This window comes from Manacus vitellinus, unplaced genomic scaffold, assembly GCF_001715985.3.
Source record: "Manacus vitellinus isolate BGI_N305 unplaced genomic scaffold, ASM171598v3 scaffold_5_pilon, whole genome shotgun sequence".
In the NCBI taxonomy this organism is placed as follows: Eukaryota; Metazoa; Chordata; class Aves; order Passeriformes; family Pipridae; genus Manacus; species Manacus vitellinus.
Genome location: NW_021940682.1, coordinates 29524290 through 29548598, shown reverse-complemented (window position 1 = coordinate 29548598; position 24309 = coordinate 29524290). Strand labels below are relative to the sequence as shown.

The 24309-nt window shown below is 37.4% G+C and overlaps 1 protein-coding gene across 2 annotated transcripts in view; it reads right to left on the bottom strand.

The window, feature by feature from the left end:
- Window positions 1–24309, bottom strand: part of OSBPL8 (oxysterol binding protein like 8) — an 85722-nt gene that overhangs the window by 11508 nt on the left and 49905 nt on the right. For both annotated transcript variants that reach the window (XM_029963459.1, XM_029963460.1), the window contains exons 5-16: window positions 19506–19576; window positions 16094–16174; window positions 15119–15220; window positions 13703–13906; window positions 9130–9214; window positions 7856–8027; window positions 4355–4589; window positions 2816–3000; window positions 2025–2106; window positions 1222–1320; window positions 666–762; window positions 256–354 (exon numbers count right to left, since the gene is read on the bottom strand). In XM_029963459.1, the coding sequence (XP_029819319.1) occupies window positions 256–354; window positions 666–762; window positions 1222–1320; window positions 2025–2106; window positions 2816–3000; window positions 4355–4589; window positions 7856–8027; window positions 9130–9214; window positions 13703–13906; window positions 15119–15220; window positions 16094–16174; window positions 19506–19576 (1512 nt within the window). The remainder of the gene's footprint in view (window positions 1–255; window positions 355–665; window positions 763–1221; window positions 1321–2024; window positions 2107–2815; window positions 3001–4354; window positions 4590–7855; window positions 8028–9129; window positions 9215–13702; window positions 13907–15118; window positions 15221–16093; window positions 16175–19505; window positions 19577–24309) is intronic.

Below are 24309 nucleotides of genomic sequence, written 5' to 3'. Positions count from 1 at the left end.
TATTTCTTACTTTTTATGAAAAAAAATCTTTTTCTGTGCCAAAAAATAAAACATGGCTTAAACAACAGATGTATTTTTCTCCCTATAAAATATGCAGAAGCCTAAATCCACCAATGTTGCCAATGTTCAGAACACTCTTCTCAGATGACAGGCTTGAATCCAACACAGTATGTTATTTAGAATAATGAACTATTTAGAATAACAAACTTCTGTTCTCAAAACTTTACCATCTAGAGCATGAAAAAACCCCACTACCTTTGCAATGAGCATATGGCATTGTCATTACGTAATCTTCTCCCCTATTTAAAAATGTTAGCCGTCCTTCTCCATCCAGTATGGCAGATAATGAATTCCCTGAAATTCAAAAACAGAATATCATATTTCTCACCCTGAAAGACAACAGCCAGTATTTCCTAATAACTGAGCAATAAAATTAAGAACATCAGTATATTTAGCACTGCAATCTGTTCTGTCTAGTGAAGCCACTATAATACAGTGTCTCCAATTAAAAATTAAAATACTCTAAAAATAGAAATTAGAAAAGATAATACAACAGTCAAACATTGATTCTTCTAACAGCCTTCTTTCACCCACAAAACACAGCTCAAGTGCACCTATTTTACATTCCTCAATAAAAGTACAACCAAAAAACCCTCATTATTTACCATAGAACTTTGATTTGGCCAGAATGCTACCACTAAGGCAAAAACCATCCTTGCGGTTGCTAACATAGAAGGCAGATATTGGAGGGTGATGCGATACCTGTGGAAAAAAACCCACATATGTGAAAAAGAAAAAAAAGAGAGGAAAAAAAGAAAACCAAGAACATGCAATATTGTATAAAACTTGAGCTAATAATGACAGAATGTAAACTTCAGGCTGCACATATTAGAATACAGTTAATTTATGTGAAATGTGGCTATAATCTTTATAGACAAAGATCAAGCAAATACCTACTGAATTACAAGACTTAAGAAAATTAGCATCTGACTTTTCCTGGAGTAAGAGGGAACAGAAATGCTGTAAACATTTCTCTCTGTCTCTCTAGGAAGGGACACTTAAAGGAGACATCTGTAAGAAAACTATGATCACCAGGAGAGCTTTTAGGATACTATTCATACATTTCAATACATTTTCTGAAACTACCATGTCATTTCACTAGCACAAATGTACAACACATTTATTTTTCTTAAAAATATTTGTTCCAGTCATTGCATCTACCTGTTCTGCAATATAAAAAGTCTTGCTATTTGTCCTTGGATGAATCCACATGCAGCGGAAAGTCTCTCCAAGTATAGGATTGTACGGCTTTTTTAGTCCCTAAAAGGAAATAGAGAGTAACCACACTATGCATGTACACAAGCCACAGTCTGTCACTGAAGATAAGACACACACAAAAAAATAATAATAATATATATGCTGAAGTACCTGATATATGTGCTAAAGTATATAGTATTTTATTTCATCATTTCAATATTGTGCTCAGTTATTCTGCTCTTCATTCTAAGGAAATTGTCATACATTTAGTATATCCAGAAAACTATTCCAGGCTATGTGTAAGGACACACAGAATATAAGATTTTTTTTTTGGTAGAATTATTACAGAGCTTTTGTCTGAAGTTAGGTAGTAAGTACTTACTTTCAATACTGTTTCCCACCAACATGACTATAAAGAGTATTTAGTGAAAAGCTAAATGAAGTAGTGGAAACATTAGTCCTCCAATTGCAGAACGTTATCACTGAAGAATGATAAATATAGAACTGGCTTAACTTTATCAAAAAATATTTAGCTCAACTTCTACTCCGAGGGACAAAAGAAATTGAATAGAGTCTATTTTAAGAATGGCAAGGGACTAGAAAGTTCCATGATCTATTTGTGTAAAAAATAAAACCTAAACACTTAACCTTGCTTTTTTAAAAAATGCATAACAATGTAATTTAAAAGGAAAAATTTACTCCAGCACAATCCTAAGCCTTCAAACTAGACACAATGACTAACAACAAAATAATACGTGGAAGTACACCTTTGGCTTTTTGTAGAATCCTGACAAATACCACTTCACTACTTTTTTCATGCGGTTGTAAGCATTCTCTTCAAGAGCAGCTCTGTGAAACAGAACACACAGACTGTCAGCTTATTGAGACAACACAATCAGTATTGTCTCAGCTATAACACACTATCAAATGTTATGACATATCTTGAATCTATGAGCTGACTAAAACAACAGGTTTGTGATTTGCAGTACTGTAAAACTTTCAGCCTAATCTCACCAAATTCAGAGTTTTCAAATAATTTTCAGAAAACTGAAATCAAACAAAAAAATCAGAAATCATATTTCCATATTTGAGTCTGTTCTTTGTAACAATAAATTCTGTTCCACCTCCACTAAAGTCTTCCATTTATAAGATACTACTCCAGAGAACCAGCCCACTCATGTGCAGAGCTCTGAGTTGAATAATATTTCAATTTACAGTCTTTAATTTATTAGCTACATTTGAGCAGGCAACTAAAAATCTGGACAGAACTTAACACTGTATTAAAAGTTTAACTGGTACTGGATTACCATTTTAAATATGCTTCTTTGGGAAAAAATAATTAAACTAATTTTGAGAAGTCTTCTAACCAGTCTTCAGAAGCTAAACTGCAACATGATTGCTATTAAATTACTAAGAGGGGCCAGACTTCAAGATGTACTATATGAGTTCTTAGGCAGTTAGCTTTCAGAAAACAAGGATATCTGACATTGTTGCCCTATTTTAATTAAAAAAAAAAAATAAATGGAAAGAATGAAAACCAGAGATAGAATTTACTTACTCAGACAAAAAGTCTGCATGGTAGTAGTAATCAGACAGCTTGTCCAGGAAAGAGCGAGGTTCCAAGATAAATGTAGGCAGTACAACCTTGGACAAATCCATTCCTGGCCGGACTTGCTTTAATAGTGTCCAGATCAAACTTTTATTTTCTTCTGACACTACTTCTGTCTGAGCAGCCTCTCCTGCCTAGGATGAACCAAAAAACGCTTACAGAAATGAGAAAGAAAATAATCCTCCAGAAGACAGGTCAACATTTCCTATGGTTGCAGTGAGAATGGAAAATGGATACTTAAAATGAACCACTCAGAGATGCTGAAGTAACTATGGAAGAAAGATCAGGTTTCTATAAATACACTTATGATACATATTTAATGAAGTATGATAAATATACTATTCAGCATTAAAAACTGTTTGTTTGCATCAGCCCTAGACAAGAAAATCTTGAGGTAGAATATTGTTCAGAAAACCTTCCTTAGTCCTTTCGTAGGCATCAAGTGCATTACTCTGTTCTCAGTGCATGACTTACACACCAAAGGGCTGTTCATTCTACCAGCTTTTCCCAACCATGAAAGCTGACACATTTATGCTTTTCACTGCCTTGACCAGTCAGCAGTATCAGTGGTTTTTCGTAAAAAAAACATATGACTTAAGGGTAAATGAGCAAAATCAGCAGCCACACTCCAATATGCTCCCTTCTTTCTGAGGGAAGATATTCTTCCTTACAGTTTCTGAAATCAAAAGCAATAGTTGTAGGAAAAGCAAGCAAAAACACCTTTTCAGAACAGTTCTAAAATGCATATTCAAGAATTTGTTGTCATCCTAAACTCCTCATCTTTCCTAAAATATTGCTTTGCTTAGACACAACAATAGAAAGCACTAAAGCATAAAGTATGCAAATTCCATAGGTATGAAAAAATCTCATAGTTAGCACTTGAGGAGAAAGGAGAGAATTTAGAAGAAAGTTTATCTCTATTTCTGTTACTAAGCTTTTTGGTTTACAAATCCCTCTCATATTTGCCTGTGTAGATACACAAAACAACCTGCAGAAGTGGGATGGTATCTGGGGTATCATTAGAATGCAAGGTGACATCAGGAACGCAGCAAGCTTTCCACTAAATTCTGCAGATCCCACAGCTGCTTAACTCCTTGCTTGCAGTAGAAAAAAGAAGTGTCAGTTTGCATTCAAATCTTCAACTTGAAGATTTTTACTTGAAGAAAAACCAGGACTAAGTTAATAAAAATCAAATAGAAGTAACAACAAAACAAGTAGTCATGGTCAACTTCTGCTGCAGATGGTCCTTTCAAACAGCACCTTCTGTCTAAGCAATATTCCAGATAATTTCATTATCTCTGTTAAAATCTCATACATTAGCACAACAGTGGCAAAGCAGAGTGGGTGAACAGAACCTTTTCCACTCATTATTACTGAAAATATGGAAAGCCAATCCTGCAAGTCAGCTTTCAAGTGTAGTCTGACCCTTAAAATACCAGCTTTCTATTTGGAGAAGCTGCTTGCTCACTACATCAACAGCATTTATACCTCCCCAAGTTCTTCATGACTCTGTTCTAAGTAAGTAGTTTCCTTGATATCAATTGGTTCCGGATCAACGAAAGAATCATCCTGTCGCTCTGATGTGTCGCTGTCGCTTTCTTCGCTTTTCCCCAATCCTTCGTTATCAGACTCCTCGTGGTCATGGTCATTTTCTTTATCAGATTTGTCAGAGTACGTATCTTGATCTTTAAAGTGATGCCTTTCAACTTCACTGTCATTTAGCCTATTAAAAAAAAAAAGGCTAAATTAATCTTCAGCTTTACACAATAATTTCATTGTTTCCAAACTAGGATCTTAATAAAATATATACTAAAATTGCCAATATCAAGCCTCATCTGGTAGCAGTGTCAAACTAGCTTTGCTGGAAACATATAGGATGTCCTCTTCTCACTGAACTGTCAAACATACCAAGTTTAGAATAGTTACACTGGAAGGGACCTGCAAGTGTTCTGGTCCAACCGCCTGACCAACAGTCAAAGCACGGTATTAAAGGCATTGTCTAAATGACTTTTAAACACTGATGAACCTGGGGTATCAACCACCTCTCTAGGAAGCCTGTTCCAGTGTCTGACCATCCTCTCAGTAAAGAAATACTCCCTAATGTCCAGCCTAAAACTCTCCTGATGCAGTTTTAAACCATTTCCATGCTTCCTACCCCTGGATACCAGGGAGAAGAGTTCAGCAGCTCCCTTTCCACCTCCCCTCCTCAGGAAGCTGTAAGAGAGCAATCAGGTTGTCCCTCAGCCTCCTCTTCTCCAAACTAGACACACTGGAAGTTCTCAGTCACTCCTCACAGGACATGCCTTCCAGCTCTTTCACCAGCTTTGCTGCCTCCTCAGGATAGTCAAGAACCTTCATATCTTTCTTAAATTGTGGGGCCCAGAAGTGCACACAGCACTCAAGATGAGGCTACATGAACACTGAATACAGTGGCATAATCATCTCTTTTGACCAGCAGGTTATCTGGGTTTGATGCACCCCAGGATGGGGTTTGCCCTCTTGGCTGCCAGGGCACACTGCTGATCCATGTTGACCCTGCTCTCAGCCAGCCTCCCCAGACCTCCTTCCACTGCCCCTCAGCTGGGCCCTAAGCCCACTTCATGCCCAACAATCACCTCAGCACCCCCAGGGCTGTGGTGAGAGTAGGGCTGGTCTCCAGCCACTCTTCTCCCAATTTATACTTGTGCCCAGCGTTACTCTGTCCTAGGTGCAGGCTCCAACATTTGGACCTGTCAAATTTCATGCCTAACACTCCAATCTACCCAGATCCCTCTGCAAGCCCTCTCATCCCTTGAGAGAGTCAACAGCATCTCCCAGTTTGGTATCATCAGCAATTCCTACATCCAGATAACTGATAAAAATACCCAACAGAACAGGCCCTAGGACTGAGCCCTGAGTGACACCACTGGCAACCAGCTGTCAGCCAGATGTAGCCCCATTCACCATGTCCCTTTGAGTCCTGCCATTCACCCAGTTCTTCAATCAGCACGTTGTGACTCTCCTCATCTCATAGCTGGATAACGTGTCCAGAATGATCTTGTGAGGAACAGTATCAAAAGCCTTACTAAAATCCAGAAAAACACTGCCTTCCTTTCATCCAGTAGGCAAGTGATCCTATCATAGAAGAATGCCACATTAGTTAAACATGACTTTCCCCATGCTGACTGTGCCTGGTGATTGCACTGTTCTTTAAATATCTTTCAACAGCACACAGTATGACCTCTATAATTTTTCCAGATACTGAGGTTAGACTCACAGGTCTGTAGGTTCCTGGGTCTTTCCTCAGGCCTTTCTTGTAAATCTGAATACTGTTGGCTAATTTCCAGTCAGTGGGGTCCTCCTCAGACTCCCAAAGACTCTTGGTAGATGCTTGAGAAATTTCCTGCCATAACATCCACTAGCTCCTCCAGTACTCTGGGATGTATCACATCAGACCCCATGGACTTAAAAACATTCAGCTGATACACTGATCTCTTAAAATTTCAGTGTCCACAAATGGAAATTCACTACTAGCATTATTAATGACTGAGGCAGAAAAAAAAAAGTAGCATTGAATGTGCCTGATTTTTCTTCATCCCTGTTTTTCAGGTGACCATCTTTAACATATATTGGTCCAATGCTTTCCTTGGACCTCCTGTTGTTATTAACATACTTAAAAAAGCTTGCTCTCAGTGGAAGCTAAAATTGCTTTCATCACCTTTCTTCTCCCTCTTCTGCCAACCCCATTAAAGCTAGACCTGCCAGGTTTTCACTTAGATAGTTAAACACACTAAATAATCTTAGAATATGCTATATCAAAAGATCTACTTAATTAAAGCAATAATCTTAATTAGACTTAACAGCTGTAGCTAATTGCTGTGATTGCAATCAAGGCCAGCAGCTGATATTAATCTACTTTTCAAGAGTACAGATCTCCAGCTGAATTGTACACAGCAGTTATATTGTTTCTACAAGATAACAGAAGGAGCAAAACTGTAGCTGAGCCAAGCTTGGTCATCTGGATAGCGCCTTGAATTGTTGCCTCTGGCAACAATTTGCCTTTTTTGTGCTTTTCTCAGACCATCTATTCCAAAAATAATTACATTTTCCCAGCTTAGGCCTCTGTCTCAAATACAGGAGCATACTCTTAACAGCAGTACAAAATTCCTGCCCTCTCAGAAAAGACAGATGGACAGCAAAGTCTTCATAGGTGGGAGATATTTGAAATAAATATATGTCCACCTGAAAGTATATTGAATTAGTGGAAGTCTACTGAGAGAAACTGTTCATAGCACAAGCTTCAGACCCAATTATTTCAAATACAGGACTAAATCTGTTATAATTTCTAATGCACTTGGGTAACACAGTTGAAGCATTTGAAAACACCATTCATTCACTACACTTGTTTAATAATGTATTTCCACACAAGCTTATGCTCTCAAAAGCTGGCTGAAAGCATTTATTGAAATAAACAGGGAGTTAGTCAAGGGCACTCACACATTAGATACCAAGTGATACCAGCAATTTTAACATCTATGCATTTAATTTAATAATAGGGTGACTGAATACATCCATGGTTCAAAGATGAGACATGCTGAAATAATTTAAAGAAGATTATTCATTTCTATTCATCCATTAAGAACAGCAACTTAAATTCACATCTACCAACTTGTGCCACATGTACTAAGCTTCTTATCTTCTGGTGAAGCTAACAAGAGACATCAACTTAAAATTTTCATTTTTTTATCTTGAACAGTTTAACCAAGTACTTAAAACTTACTGATTTGATACTCAGCTTCAAGTTCCTTGGGCCAAACTTTCCTCTGGATCCACTTTGCTTGAAAAAAGATTTTTTTTGTTTTATGTGCAGAGTATAAAACACTGTGCAAAGAAGGCATGTAAAGAGAACTCAGGAGCAAAATGAACTGCAGCCTTAATGTCCCTGTGGAGAAGTCATCACTACAAGGTTCTGCCAAAAAGACAATCAGGTTTAGTAATTAATTCACTTACGGTAGGTTTTCTCCACTGTGCATGTTGTTGGCACGAAGCAGACCATAGAAAGAGACATGACTACTGTCTGCTGAAGAGTTCAAATCGTGTTCTTTACCTTCCCTAATCATTGTACGTTTAAGCAGACTTGAACATTTCAGTGCCAGCTCCAAAGCATCCATCCAACACCTGCCTAAAAACAAATTTAGTATTAGACTAAAAATTAAGGATTGAACAGAACTATACTACTTCCATTTTCTAATTGGGAAAATTAGTCTTTTAAGCCTGCTTACATTGCCTTTGAAGTTTTCAGAGTTGTTCCACGTTACATGCATTAGATTTTATAATCTGGTAGGGACATAAGAACAACTTACAACTACCCAGCTCTGGTACAAGGATGCTTCAGAGCAGGACATGCAAGGTAAATCATAATTACATTAGAGTATATTTCAGCATTTCTTCCTTAATAAAAGTCTGACTCCACCCAGGCCCTGACTGTGAATGCCTACGAAGTTGCCTGCAACCCTGCTCTAATTCTGAAGACTAAGTAACTGCATCAGTTGGCAAAATTTGCCAAGTAATTTGATAACAGTGTGGAAAAAGACAGCATATAAATATTGTTTCAAAATATAAAAAGCAGATATTCTAATTTTGTTTGGAAAAAAAAATTACTAAAGAAATTTGTGTATTCTTTCCACTTCATAATTTTTCATTTCTGTATATCAAATCAATTTCTCAATACAGAAGGCAAACTATTTTTAAAGTCTGCAGGGGTATGCTTAATTAACTAGTAGATGAAAAAGCACCTGCTAGAAAGGCTAAACAACAGTCTTAAATTTTGTTTTCACACTGTAACCTTGGAAGGTACTTGCACTGATCACCTCCTTCCCAATGAAGGGTGTTACAAAACTAGGTCTTGAGGGAATTTTTACTCCTAGAACTCTATGCAACTGCTGCACTTAACACACAAATGCTTTCATGAGAATGCATGCACATTAGCACTTTAAAAAGGCATTAGCTTGATATTTAGACATACATTAATATAGCTAAATCATAAATAACCCCTTCCCCCTCCTCTACCCTGTCAACACAAGGCAACTGCAAGGAGTTTTCCTTCAATGACCAGGAAAATCTACTAGTACCAACACAAATGAATGTACTAAATTAAGGGAGAACTTTAACAACAATTAAACTGCAATTAAAGTGCTGTAACAGATATGATAAGACAACTGAAACCACCTCTTTCTAATAACTAACTGTTGTCACTGCTGAAAAACAATGAAACATCTATTTACCATCTGATTCTGAAGCGGCTCGGATGATCAAATAACTGCTGGGCAATGGCTGAGTTATAGAACCAACTGCTTCACCTTTGGGACCCTTGAAACAGATAAAACAAGGAACAGCATCAGATATTTTAACTCAGTTTTGCAGTTTATCATTTAATGTAATAACAAGTTGACACACTGCAGGGCTATTTACTGTCACTCAGCAACATCTAACAAAGACATGAATGGAAAGATGGACAGCCCTCTTTTACTGGATTTCTTCTTCAAAGTCTTCATTCTAAGCATAGGACCGAATTCGAGCCCACTTTAAAAAGAATGGTCTTTGGGATTAAAAAAATTTTTGATGTGGTTTTTTCAGTCTTTTTTTGTGTAAATCAGACTTGGCATAGTAACTTGGAAAAGCTCTGCTGATGCTACTTATAGCAAGATGACAAAAGCATCAAAAGGAATGGCATGGGGGTCACCCTCACTGTACAGGAATTCCTGCAGATTGGTGTAAAGAGATCACAAAGGACAAGCTATTCCTCTTCCACTCAATATTTCAGCTAAAGAGGTAAGACTGAAAACAAGCAAAACAAAAGACATGCCTGTGGGCTGATATAAGTGAATTGATTTACAACAAATATTGCCTAGCAGAAGACCCCACATTTGTACAGCAACTGCCTTTTCTCCCCCTCTAGTGTCATTTGCTCTGGATGAGAGCAAAGATTTCTCTCAACTCATAGAAGGATGCTATGGTTCATAGAATAGAGAGACACCAGTGCAAGCCAAACCCTTGCAAAGAATGGGAAGTCTTACTCAGGGATCTACTTCATGTTTATTTTATATGCCAGTGTGTTTGGTGTCCCAACAGCATCCAGAAATGCACAATTTTTGCCTGTCTTCAGAAAACAGATGAGTCAATTGTTATTTAAATAAAAGGGAAATAACTGCTATGTATTGCTACTGAAACCCACTAATCCTTTCTCCCTCCCTCCTCCTTCTTCAACTTCTCTACCTATGCAGTAGTCAATTCCACAAAATATTCAGATGCCTAACTGTAAACTTGTCATTTTATCAAGAAAAAACCAAGATGATGACTGGGTCCACAAAAAAGACATTTAGATGCTTAAGTCTCTCTATAAAGGGCATCGGCAACCGTGCCATTAAGTTCAACCAAAAGATACACAGAGGATATCAAATGCCAAAGTTTTATATTCACTATGAAGTTCTTCACATTTCACATTTAAAAAAAAATAAAATCCAAAAGACCTTTCCATTTCATTTTGGAATAAAATGTTAAATAACCATTTTAAAGCCCCTTCCAAAAAAAGTTTACATATGGTAACATTAAGACAATTGATAGGCAAAGAGGGCTGTATAAACATACTTGAAGCTATCACTGAAAGCTGGGTTAAGTCTGCCTAACTGATGAGTTAACACACTTTGGTCTTCACTGATTTCCCCCAGAGAAGCCTAATGAAAAGCCAGTACAATGTTTAGAAGAGGGAATTGGAAAGCCAGCAGAAGTTTTGAGCAAAAGCAGATAAAGGCAGATTATTTTAGAAGCAAGCAAATGAAACAGCCAGAACGTTTCTGAGGGTGAGAAGCGGGTAAACAAGTAGTCTTGGTGGCACTTAAATACCAATATAGACAAGCTAGTGCTGGTGTAAATGATGTTCAGAAACTCACAAAGAGTCAGCATAGAGTAACAGCAATTGGGTGTTAGAAACAAGACTCCAAACCTCCGTCTCCCTCTTAGTGAGCAGAAAGGTGTGCCTATGAAAAGTCTTTGGTGAAGCAGCAACACTGAGATTAGGAGTTAGTGGGTACCAAGAACCAGAAGGGGCAACCCCATGCATGGCCACTGCTCACCCTAAGGGTGGGAAGACAGGGAAGAAGCCCACTCTCACCTGAGGAGGGGAGAGCACCATGGCAGAGCACCACGCCAGGCAGGGGTGGGAGAAGTGCTGGGGTGCTGCACAGAGGGGCCATGGCACCAGCACTGTGCACAGGCCTCAACCATCACAAGTCCTTAAAACTCCTGGGTCACAGGACATGGACTAAGGGTGGATTTCTGCTCATGAGATCTGTCCTTTAAGTTCATACTGTGGGCACTTTAGGGTATGCTACTTACTCTGTACCAAGCCACTATAAATTTAGAGATGAAGTGTGGTTTTGGTGTCTGGTTTTGCTTTTTTTTATGCAAGAAAGTTACGCTCCCCCAAGTGTTTTAACATTACATTAAAACCAAATGAGTAATTTATAGCAAACATTTATGTATATTGACTTAATTTAAATAACTGCTCATGGATCTTGATTTCCTCTAATGGATTGCTGTTCCAAAGGCACTGGATACTTTTCTTTGATACCACCCATTATGGTTTCAAAATCAATTTTCAGTATGTTAGTGTTCTGCACAAGAGGCACATTAGTTTCCATGTGCTAGGTAACTTTATGTGGATTGACTGCTCCTGATGGATGATGCTACAACTACTCCGAGGCAATGGTCAAGTTAAAAATTCCATGAGATTAAAAAACTTTTGAAGTTTACTTCCTACAGATTATTCATGCCAATAAAACTCAAATGCCATGAACCTTCATTCAAAAACAGCAATGAAAACTGATAAGCAGCCACCCCTGACTAAATTTACTCACAAAAAATTATTCACATTAACTTTTCTAGTTATTAATTTTAGGAAACTGAAATGGCATCAGGATCAGGCACATGAGAAAGACAAAACAAAGTACAGTGCATCAGCTACCTCATCAGAGTGTAGGAGGAACATCAAAGACCACAGCAACAGGCTTAAGGGAGCATGTGAAGTGACTGGTCACAAACTACTGCAGGAGAGAATTTGCAGTCTGCCACCACACTACAGGAAGTGTGTTCAAGCGAGAAAATCTCCCGCAGTACTTAACACCTCTGTACCTGTTTCTTGCAATGCCATCTTCCTGCACTGACTTCAAACAAGGCTCATTTTGCCTTAGACTTGAGGCTCTTTCTGGTAAATCTACTCTAGATCAGTCAATTGCTATTACACTTATGCAAGTTTGCCTCGTGGTAATAAATCTAGGACATTATGATTGACTAGGTAAACAAGGTAGAAAAAGGTTTCAAACTTCAAGGCCTTTCATCTAATAAAATCCAGTAATTCTCAACTGCAAATAGCCATACCAAAATGAACAAATGCCACTCCAGCTCTCAGCACATTTAGAATGGACAATATCAACTGGTTCAGGTTTAAAATTTGACCTACCTTAAAAAAGTAAAAATCTGGTGGGGCATGTCCTCTAAACTCTAAACATCTAGTTAAAAAAAACAAACAAATCCATTTCTCATTGCCAAGCAATAAAGAAATATAAGACTGATTTCTGATCTTCTGCAGACAGGCCACCACTTTGCAATGTATGTATACATGTCATAAATAAGCACATTAACACCAAACGCTACAGCTTTGGAAAAGGATATGAAGTTTGTATTCTGCAAATGTGAGATCACTAATTACTGAAAAGTCCTCCTAAGCAATAATAAAACAAAATTATTCAAAAGCAAGTACAAATGATTTGATCTAAGTTTGGTAAATTTAGATAACATTGATAACAATTCAGAATGATCACAAGCATCAGGAATTATACTGACTGACTTCCCTAAGAAAAGGATGACAAAATCAATTCAGCATATTCAACAGATGTGACAGTACATCTGTATCAATTTAAGATTTAGAACATAAGATAGTTACTAATTGTACGATTGTAAGATGTTGCAGAGGGCATAATTAATTAATTATGACAAGGTTCCTAATATTGTACGGTAATCTCATCTAATGCAAGATGTCACTTCAGGAGGAAAATATGTTCACTTGTGCTGTGCTTCCACACCCCCTCTCCATGTAAACACAAAACAAGGACTACAATAGTTTATCAGATTGTAAACAATGAGTAACAGCAAGCATTAAAGATTCTTTTGAGAAATTAAAATAAACCTTTGCTGAGCAGAACACACACTGTGCATTTCAACACAGACAGGAGCCGCTCACAATATTATGCCATCTATGACAAGGCAAACAGACATCAGAACTGGATGAAAATATTTATCTTCCTAACATTGTAGCCAAAACCGAGTAGACTTGGCTAACAAGTTGCAATATAAGCTATTATTGAACAAGGAAGTTACTTGAATTTCTACTCTTACAAGCAAATTGAACTAGGGTGACATTTTATTACAAGAACATAGAGTTGGACACCAAAAAACATTTATAACAGAACTCTTTCATTTTGGCAAATCCCACCTTAATTTCTCAGATTTGATTGATGTAAAATACATTAAACACTCATTCCTTCATATGATTGCCAGTGATGGCATTACCCTCTTTAATGGCATCCCTTTGCACACCACACTTCTAAAGCTGTTTACAGAGCACCATAAATCAAATAGTTTTTCTGATGAACAGGACAAGATGTTGAAGGCTTATATTCAGAATAAAAAGACCACTAAAGTTGTAACAGAAAATGCAGTTCAGCTTTTCGTTACGGTTGTCTTTACTCATGGCTTGCTAATGCTACTCATCCTTTAAGAACCATGCATGCTACCACTAACCTTTATAGCCCATATGGACTGCTCCAAAGGATGAAAAAGTTTGAAACAAAAGCCATCTTTTTTAGAAGGCCTCTCGATGAGTTCACAAGCATTCAGGAGCACTGTTCCTACCCACTGGCCATTTTTGGGGGTTTTGTAAATAAGCAACACTCCTGGTTTCAGTACACACCACAGTTTGGTCCAGCTTTTCAAGGTACCACGAATCTAGAAGATAAATAGTTACAGTTATATCTGAGTGAAATCAATACCAAAACCATTCCCCTTAACAAAATTAAAATTGAAATTATTTATTAGCTTTTATTTCAAAGCAAAGTTTATCAGGTCTATCAAAAGTTTATCCGGGTTGATCAAAGAATACAAAGGTACAATTTCAATGTTCTCTCTTCTGTTCTCTCTTTATGAGTACTTAATTCTACAAATGCATATACACACATCCAGATATAGGAAGTATGACAATTAATCTGAAACCTTAATGAATTTTCCTATCTGAAACATATTTTATCACTAGCATGAAGACAGGATAATCTTTGGAAACAGCTCCTCTGAACACAGGGTAGACTTAATAAGAAAAGCAAGATATTCACAAACTAACTCATATATATTTGAATTTCTTAGATAAAAGCTTTTAGAACAGGTGTTAGCTTCGATATGTATGTGAAATAAAAGAACCTTTCAATTCTCTGAATTTCCACATCTCATTAGACTGCTTGCATCAATTCTGTCAATTCTGGATTTTATTCACTTCTGTGTCTGTAGGACTGAATGACAACTTGATCTCTGGGCAATATTTTAGCCTGTTTACACTGATTTTTGCAAAAACTGGAGAAATGTTTTCCTGGCAAGTTACTGTTTGGTTTTTTTTTTTCTTGCACTATTAGTACAGTACTACTGTACCATTTCTATCCAAAGATTATATTTACAAATGTAAGGAATATGTACAAATATATTAACTGCACTACTGTTGATAACATTGACTACTGTCTTTGAGAAATTAATTCCTTGCCTTTTGTACCAGTTAGTTCTTAATAGAGGAAAAGAAAATCACCAAAATGCAGAAAGAAACCTATATTCAAATATCTGACTGAATCATTTTCACTGCTGTTATGGATGTAACAGAGTTTCACCTCAAAGTGTAAAATGAGAAGGACAAAATAAGAATTGCAAAACCAACTCATCCAAAGTTAATGGCTATACGTGCAAGATGCATGTGACTAGGGTGACTGCAGCAAGTGGCAGTTAGGTTCCTCTATTACTCCCCTAGGATTTGAGCACAGAGACCTTGGGATGCAATTAGTGGCTGCTGTGCCTGTAGAAAAACATTAACAGCAAGTAAAAGATTGAGCCTTTTCTGTTCTGGTCAGAAAGCAGCAAGCAGCTGCTACATTTTCAACTCAGGTTTCACACTTGGATTCTGACCTTCAACCAGTCAGCCATAACAATAACTGATGGGTCCGTGATCGTGCTAAGTAATTCTTTTGTGGCTCTCTTCTTTTCTTCTCTGTAATTTTTCTTTTGAACCTGTAAATAAAAATATTTACGATGTCACAGCCATAAGCCAGTTATCAGCATAAAAAGGCATTGACCAATACAAGATGAGGAAAAACCTGCTAAATTCGATTTGCAGTACAGATACAGAGAAGTAGCTTTAAAACACAGTATTTGACTTCAAGGTACAAACAACTATTTCATGCTCTGTTTCAAGAATAGCTATGATGTAGCCAATTTCAGATTCTTCTGCAATTTGCTTTTAAAACTGAGGAGTTAGAAACTCCTGTTAGAATCACACAGGAGAATAAACAACCAAACCAACTTCCCTCCCCTCTTCCTTTCCTGGTGTAAAGCAGAAAACGAGAATTAGGGTAGATTCAGATTTACAGGTACATTATCTGATCAGTAGTCTTTAGCCATCAATTATGTTTCCTCCCCAGTAGAAATTCGCAGCAATGTATCTCCCTCTTTTAGAGTCAAATAATTTTATGTTTCTCCTGACATGGTATCTGCCAAATAGTGGAGTATGGTACTGTTACAAACACAGGGGGAAGGCAGCAGTGGAAAAACTACAAGTAATGCATTCAAACTGTAATTTTGATAATTCCATTTATCATTTCATTGCATGTAGATATCCTGAGGTCGCTGCCAACCTGAATTATCCTGTAATCTTCTGAGCTACCTACAGTCTTGTGCCATCTTAAAGACTGCATTATAGAAGCCCATTATGCAAGTAACAGTACAGTAAAATTTGAAGAGACTCAACAGCACAACTTCTCACAATACTTAAATATTCCATAAGTCTCATGATTATTTGGCATTTTTGTCTTCTCATTACGGAAAAAGGTAAAATTATGTGAATGCATTTGTAGTTCATAAGGAGTTACTAGGAAATTAATTCACCTTGAGAGATTCTTTTTTTGTGAGTTTGCTTGAAGGTGAAGAGATGTCCTTCTCAGAGCCATTGAAAAGCTTGGATTCAGACTGAAATTCACAAAACAGATAATAAATAAATTACCATGATAGATACAAGGATATATTACTGATGCAGGCATGTTAGAAAGTGTTTGCAGTGCAGTTATGTTTGTAAGGTTCCTGTTCCCACTCACTTCTCTACTGTTTTCCCCACTTTAAAAAAAAGCCCAAAGCAACAAGCCACAACTTGTAACATGAGCTATTCACCACCTATTTATTGAGTCTCTTTTCATATAGGTTTTATGGGAAAGAAGTCTGTGATTCCCCCAGAAACAGCTGAACTACGTACAGTATATATTTAGCTCATGTAGCCTGTTACTTGATAGAGTGGGTTTGAATAGTTTGGCATTATTTTAGCAGAGAGAGAATGTTTTAGGCGAATCCCGGTGTTTAAATACAAGAGTCGTTCCCATGATATATGAATCCCAACGTCTTCATCCATTATGAAGTCCTCCAAATGGACTGCTATAGAGGCACTTACCCTGTAACTCATGAAGGAAAATACAGCCTCTTCAATCTAAGATTCAGTGCTTTATAAATCACCAAAATAGAACTGTCCACTAATGGCACTTGTTCTGCTCCTTGCTCCTTAATCTCACACTCTGATTACTTTGCAAGTCATCTCCAAGAAGCTCACAGTGGTAACAAACAGGGGAAAAGACTTAGGTTTGTTTATGACACCCAAGTCCTTGTTCATGCAGGACAATAAGCTGCCTCAGCACCACATGATTTCTCCCCCCTCGCCTCTTCCACGTCTTTTAAGGTTCAAAGTTTACTTGTTGCACTTGTTGTCTACTAGTTAAAAGGGAAATCAAGCCACCAAATATTCACTGCGGGATACAGCACTCTTTGGGGGAGGCAAAAAAAGGGAAAAAGAGGAGTCTATCACAGAGTTCTCACATCATTCCTACTGGAGGTCAGAGAACACTGAGTGGGTATCCACTACATACAAACTTAGATAAACTACAAAGAGTTCTATTTCTTTGTGCGCTGAAACATAAACCTTTGGGTGGACCCAAAGCTTCTGCTTTGTCAAAAAACCAAATAAATAGGAAAATCAATGTAACATTCTAAACTGTGTATTCAATTCAAGGACAGTTCATGAAAACTGCTTCTCAAGCTGCTCAGCATTTCAAATCTCAGACTACAGTGCAAAATCTATTCACCGAATTTGCATTCTGGAATACTATAAAATGACAATCAAAAAATACGCAAGCTTTGAGGAAAACTTTCTGCAATAATAAAAACAGTGCACTTGAGCACTCTTAACTCACAAGCTGCTCAAAAAAAAAAAGAAACAAAAATTAAAGGTTTACAAGCAGAATAAAGCAATTTAACTTTATTCTACTTTCACACCTTTTATTCTAAGGACTAAGACTTTACAGGAATCTACTTAGTTACTGTACAAAATACATGCAGTAACTGGAAAAATTGTAGCGCAGCATTATTTCAATGGCACGTAAATGTTCTTTAATTTCCATACATATCTTAGAAAAACGAAGCAAACCTCTTCATTTTGTAGTAAAGGTATGTTCTTGACATTCAAAATTTAGCTTTAATATGAGCATACACCTTGAAATTAAATTCCTCTCTCTAGATGTTAAAGGAAATACAGTACTTTAAATGTAATAACAGAAGAGGGGAAAAATGCTTATCACTGTCACATAAGAAGAGGTAATGAACTCATTATGCAAGCTATAATGGAGCAACTTAAGCAAAACATTCATAAATATTCTAGTTGCTCACTAACAGAAAGCTAAGACAATCCAAAGGTCATGCATATAAACCAGTAAGTATCACAGGCTACAAAAACTCATTTTCTCATTGTCTCAGTTTTAAAGCTCACTAATATGACACTGAGTAGAGTTCTACATTTACCTGTCCAATGGATTATGAGACAGGTCAGTGATCCGTGTATTTTTACGCTAATAACTTCCTCAGTGTTACATCTACACAAAGTGGATGGGATAAAAAATTTAGAAGAAAACATTTTAAAAGAACCTGCTGCAACTCCCAGCAAGGTACATTCAGTACCAGATTCCAGGCAAGTCTCATCACTGCTTTTCCATTCTCACTTAGAAAGAAGGGCTGCTACTTCATCTCCACTAGTATAATCAAGCGTCACATGCAGTAATTGCAAAAAGACAGATGAAGAAGAATATCTACTAGCAGAAGTACGAATATTGATCTCATCTTTGATAGCAGAAAGACACAAACAAAAGTAACACCAAAGAACACAAAGACTTAAGATCCTGGAAAGACAAGAACCAAGAAAAATAAATGTAAGAAAGAGAAAAAAGGAATTGGATAGTTAAAGAGAAGTGATTAAGAGTGTCTGAAATAAATGCAAGTCAAGAGACCATATTAATTTGATTTCCAAGTCAAAAATTATTTAGATTTCTGGACCAAAATAAATATTTTGATCAGAAGCAAGCTGGATGGTAAAGTATACTTCCTTGATATTCCTGACAAGGAATCCATTCTAGGATGCAGTAAAGCTAAAAGACACGAAGTTTTGTAATTCCAAGTCACATGTAAGACACCAACAGCTTGAAATGCTTAGCTACACACCAAAAAATGCACCATCAGCTCCAGAAGCTAATTCTGGAGATACCATTTCAGCCAGGAAATGCTACCGCAATCTTTAAGTCTCTTGGTTTTCCTTCAATATCTTTGTAACGTTTCCCTTTAAGGCTCTGACACATCAAATATCACAGAAAAATTTGTGTCAAGACCTCGAGTGCAACTCTTCTGTTTCCAAAGTGCAGCTGCCTTGGCCAGGACCACCTCCAACAGGTGCAGTGCCCACCTGGCAGCAGAGCGCTGTGGGCAGAGCTGTGCACGAGAGTGGCAAAATACAGGCATGTCTCCCATTCCCGCTGGGAGCTACTTGTGTTCAAGCTCAGGTCCTCACCTGCTAGAGCAGCCCATATCTGCTGCGCTCTGACAATCTGTTTAAGTGTTTGTTATCACATTTGCCTCTGTAAAAAGACATCCTAGCAGAAAATAGAAAACCACAGAACAGAACAGAAACACAGCTGGGTAAGGTAAAGCTTTTAAACTCTACATATGGCAAAGCAACATCCCACCCTAACATGATAGGAAGAAGAGTTCATATTTCATTTTCACTACTTTGATCTTTGAACCACAAACTTTCATGTGATGTCATCCAGGGAACTATATTAAGAAATTCACTTTAATCTGTACCTATTGCTGATTCTGAAGAGTAATCTTCAAGATTATCTACACAAAAGCTAAGTATATTTGCCTTTAATTAAAAATGCATAACTCCTTTACGTACTAACATTCTTAAGCCAAATTAGGAGGTTGGTTTCCTTACCTTACTTTTTGACATAGAATATGCTGCATCCTCTTTACTTTGTGACACATCATCCTTCCCTCTGTCAAAACCTTAAAGAAAAGACAGCATTGTTGCAATGATCTGAAGATATTAACATTTTGTATGAGCTAGCCTTTGAAATAAATTTGCATAAAAAAGGCATGTGTTTAGCATAAAAAGGCAAAGTGCAAGTAGATCGGATTTTCAAATAATGTATACGTACCAGTCTGTCTCATCAGCTGAAAATGTACCAGCTACTACAATATACACTAATTTAATACCCATTAAGAGGCAAGAACAGTCCACTGTATTTGGAAAATGCTGCGCCCGATCCAATAACCTGATGCATTGTAAATATAATGTGCCAACTTTTGTCCTTTTATCTTCTCATTCTCTCCTGTTGCATGCATGCAGGTACAAAGCAGAATACTAAATAAAGCCTTTTCTGATTTGTTCATTTCTGTAGCTAGAAATAATTGTTACATAGCACCTACATGAAAGCCCATCTGATCACCAATCATGTTTTTTTGCAAGAAAATGGAAAAGGTTCCTTACATTAGCCTTGAATTTATACTTTCAACTTGACAATGAATAAGCCTAAGTACAAGGTTTTATCTAAAACAGTTGTTGAAATCTCACATTTATCTTCTGTTACTTACAGTACAAACCCCACCCTTTCCCAGTATCCAAAAAGCAAAGTGAATTGGTGTACGTGCAACTATGGAAAAGAGGTTCACAACTGGCATGGGTGCTGCCACACAGCTGTTACATGCCACAGAACATACACTGAGAACCTAGCATCCTCTTGCAGAAAAATCATCTACTCTGGTTACAAGACACAACATCTCAGCAATCCATTTTATTTGACAAGGGTGGTGGTAGCCTAAAGCTTTTATGAACAGGAACAAACCAAATTGTGCAATGCATTTATCCGAGTAAGTAAACATGCCATCATTTGCACACTCTCCGGAGAGAAGGCAGATAACTGTGAAGTCATCCATGGATTTCAAGAACAGCCCAGGCAACTGAGAAGCCTGGTACGGGGGTGCCCTAGAGCTGCGGCCCACCAGAGGGCACTGCACCAGCAGGCAAATTGCATCCACAGACACCACAAGCGCTTCAGAGCACCCGTTTGAACAGGGTCCCAACTTTGAAACAGAAATTGGTACTTAGAGCTCTGAAGTGAGAAGAGTTATCAGAGAAACTTCTTGATTTCACATTCTTCAGGAGAACGTGTGTATGTGCAGGCAAACTATGAGCCTTGAAAGAATTTTTATTAACTCTCTGTAGCAGTGTTGAGTAGTTTGTCATTGTAGGATTTTTTTTTTAATTAATATCTTCACCCTTCCACAACGTACAATACAGAAATTATTCATTTATCACAATTACATACATTATTAAAACTATACACATCTTGGGAAGTTTCACAGACTTAAAGAGGCATTAGGTTGATCTTCAAGTTACATGAGAAACTGGAGATTCCTCTTGGTTTTGGTCTGGTAATCAGTCTTTTGTTTCTTTTTGGGTTGGTTTTTGGAGGTTTTTTTAATTATATTTATTACCTTTTGCAAATAGTCTTTATTAAGACCAGGTTTTTAAAAATTACATACTGCAATACAAGATTTCATTTTATGTTCACACAAAGGAAACACTACATGCCTTAAAAAAAACCAAACCAAACCAAATCAAACACCAAACACCAAACAATTTTTATACATCTTTGCAGAAGCCATTCTATGCACAGTTTATTAAACCCTTCATTTTGGAATTCTTCAAACACATCTGCAATAGGTTTGTTCAGCTAATGAAAACCTGTAACGCAGAAGACCATTTGATCACAGGGAAGAAGTACCTAGACAGGCAGAAGATTTGTAGGACTAGGGAATCCACAAAAAGGCATGTCATGATCTAGAGACCATAAGCCACATTTCATATGTGACACTAAATACAAAAGCACTTTTTTACAGCACTAGTTATCACATGCTGAAACAAAACAAAGGTTGCTTCAAGCCTCAGAGATCTGCCTTAGTTCACTGAGAAGTTACCAGATCAGATGTCAGGCAGTCAAACACACACCAGAACCATAGTACAGAGGCTTAATCTTCACCCCAAAACCCAAAGAAATCCCTCAATAGGAACAAACTCCTACTGAAAATGCAATGCAGGCCTTTTCTAGTTACTTTCCCATTTTTACCAATTTATTTAATGGCACATACAGAAGACATAATATGTGCCATCAGCGAGGAACTGCTAAGTCAGCATTATTTTAACAGAAGAGAAGTTATAATTCACAGTGTGCTTTCTAAAGCACAATGGCTTTAAAGATTTTATACATCCTTATCTAACAGACATACATTTTTATTTTCACAAATACTTTTTATCAGTATCACCAAGCAGAAATGAAAACATAAAGAGCTATTCTGTCCCAGAGAACTGGACATGAAGACCAAAGTTCAGTTCCATTTCCATGAATTTTACCTCCTTCCTTTCAGTGCCTTGAGCCCAAGAGGTGTGCATGTCTGCTGATTCATAAACATGCCACCACACTCACTGTTTCCTTCCTCACCCACATGCACAGAAAAGGGTTCTCTCAGGGGTTCTTTAGCAAAGCCAAGTCAGGGTGCTGCACCTGCTGGTGGTGCACCTTGCACTGCTCCATCTCGGTCTGTGAGGAAACCCAGTCAGTCAACTTCACATCTCACACCATCCTACTTGTAACATCCCTCTGTATAGAAGGGATCAGCTCACTCACAGTATAGATGGCTTTTCTCCCTATGTGCTAAAATGTACGTTAAAAAAATTAATCCTAACTCAGGTGCTAATCCACACACAGCCTCAATCACTACAAAGACACGTTTTCGAGGGAGACTTTATTAAGATGGAGAGACCCCAATACTAGAAAGCAGTCTTACTTCTAACAAGAACAGTTTGATACTAACACCTGGAGGTAAATTTGTACTGAAACATCACAAAAAGTTATATGTGGGACATACACACTTTGCCATGGAAATACTTGGTCAAGGAAACAACAACAACAGAACAATTATACTCACAGAATCATCAGTAAGAAGCACTGTTTTCACTCTTCCTGCTACCAGTTATGAAGAATAAATCTATGGATTTCTGACAAATACAACAGCAAAGCCAAGAAAGCTGCATCTCTAAAGGTGGGGTTTTTTGTGCTTTTGTTCACCCCAACAGTACTAAAAATTGCACCACAAAAAGTCATTGAATCAGTGTCTGGAGCAGAGACTACCAGGGTATGACAGGCTAGAGGCAAGGTCTGATAAAAAGAAAGTGTTTCAAGCTTTTCAGTGGTCTTGGACTTAATATTTTAGTTTACTTTCTCTTTCCCATCTTGTAATTCAATCAGAAACTCGTCAGCAAAATAACCTGAGGTCACATTTCACAATGGAGAAATTCAGGTGTTGGAGATGCAGTCCCTTTCTCTACTTTCCTCTCTATTAAATCCCTCGAATTTGTGTATGATTTTCTATCTACAATCCTGAAAGCAATCTTCAGAGTTAAGAGCTCCACTATGTACTGTCTAAAGCAGTTCTCAACACCAGGGATTGTGTTCAAAGCAATATTATATCTTAACAGACTCTCTCCCAGTGTGGCCTTCCGTGTCTTAACAGCACAGGCCCCATGGGCTCTGAAAGCTGATCCCAATGCCAGTGCAGTCAGCTGCAGTTCATGGTTCCCTTAGAAGCCAAGGGAAACTCTCCAATAGTGTGTTCCTACTGTGAGCACTCATCAAGTCCTTCCAAAACTTGCAGGCCAAAACCTACATAAAAACTCATGATGAGCTTTCACACCGATGCAAGAGCCTGACAACTGCACACAGTTGAAGAAACTAGAACCCTCTGCACACAAGATGTCGATGAAAAAAAAAATCCAACAGTGCTTCTTTAGAGACTGAGCCAGAATATGTAGTCAATACCAAAAGAAAAAAAAAATCCTTCAAAACACTGTCAATGACAAAAAATGAGGATTAAGTTAAGCTTAAAGACTGCTTAGGATAAAGTCTGTAGTAGAGTACCTTTTCAAACAAAACTGTCCAGTTAATACATTTCGATTTTCAAGCGTAACACGAGGATTATTCTTTAAAGTTGCACCCACAATATGTCCCTTTAATCAGTTTTGTGGTTTTGTTCACCCCAAGGGAAAAAGCAAAACTGACCATATAACTCCTACATCTCAAATACTAGTTTTGTACCTCTCAGCAAATGCCATCTGCAATTAGGACACATGAAAAATTACACCAGAAAAACACATGTTACTTTCTAATGTCAGATCTATTTTACCCATAAAAGAAGTAATACCTATTCACTGGGAGATTCTTTTCCAACATACAAAAGAACCAGTAAAAAAGCAAAGCAATGCATTAAAAAATCATAAGTAGCAAGTCAAGCAACAATATTACTGACTACAAAATGAAAAGAAAGGAAGAGCCCAATTTGATTACTGGTGTGCATGTGCAGTTGTAAAGAACAAATAATAGAGCTGAAAAATTATATGCTTCTGGAAGAAGTATGAGCTACATTTAGTGGGAAATATCAATACTGGTGCTGTACAATAAACAGGTCAGAAAAAAACCAAAATAATCTTTTTAAAGAATTGAACACAGGGAACAATACTCTTTTCAACTGACTGATTTTCAAAAGCTTACTGACAACCAGTTTTAAGAATACAGTCTCGTATTAACTAATTCAGATTCCTCCATGGATTATGAAATCGAAGTAATCAGAAAAGTAAGCAAAGTCCTCACAGTTGTGTTTTATTTTGTAAATACCATATAAAA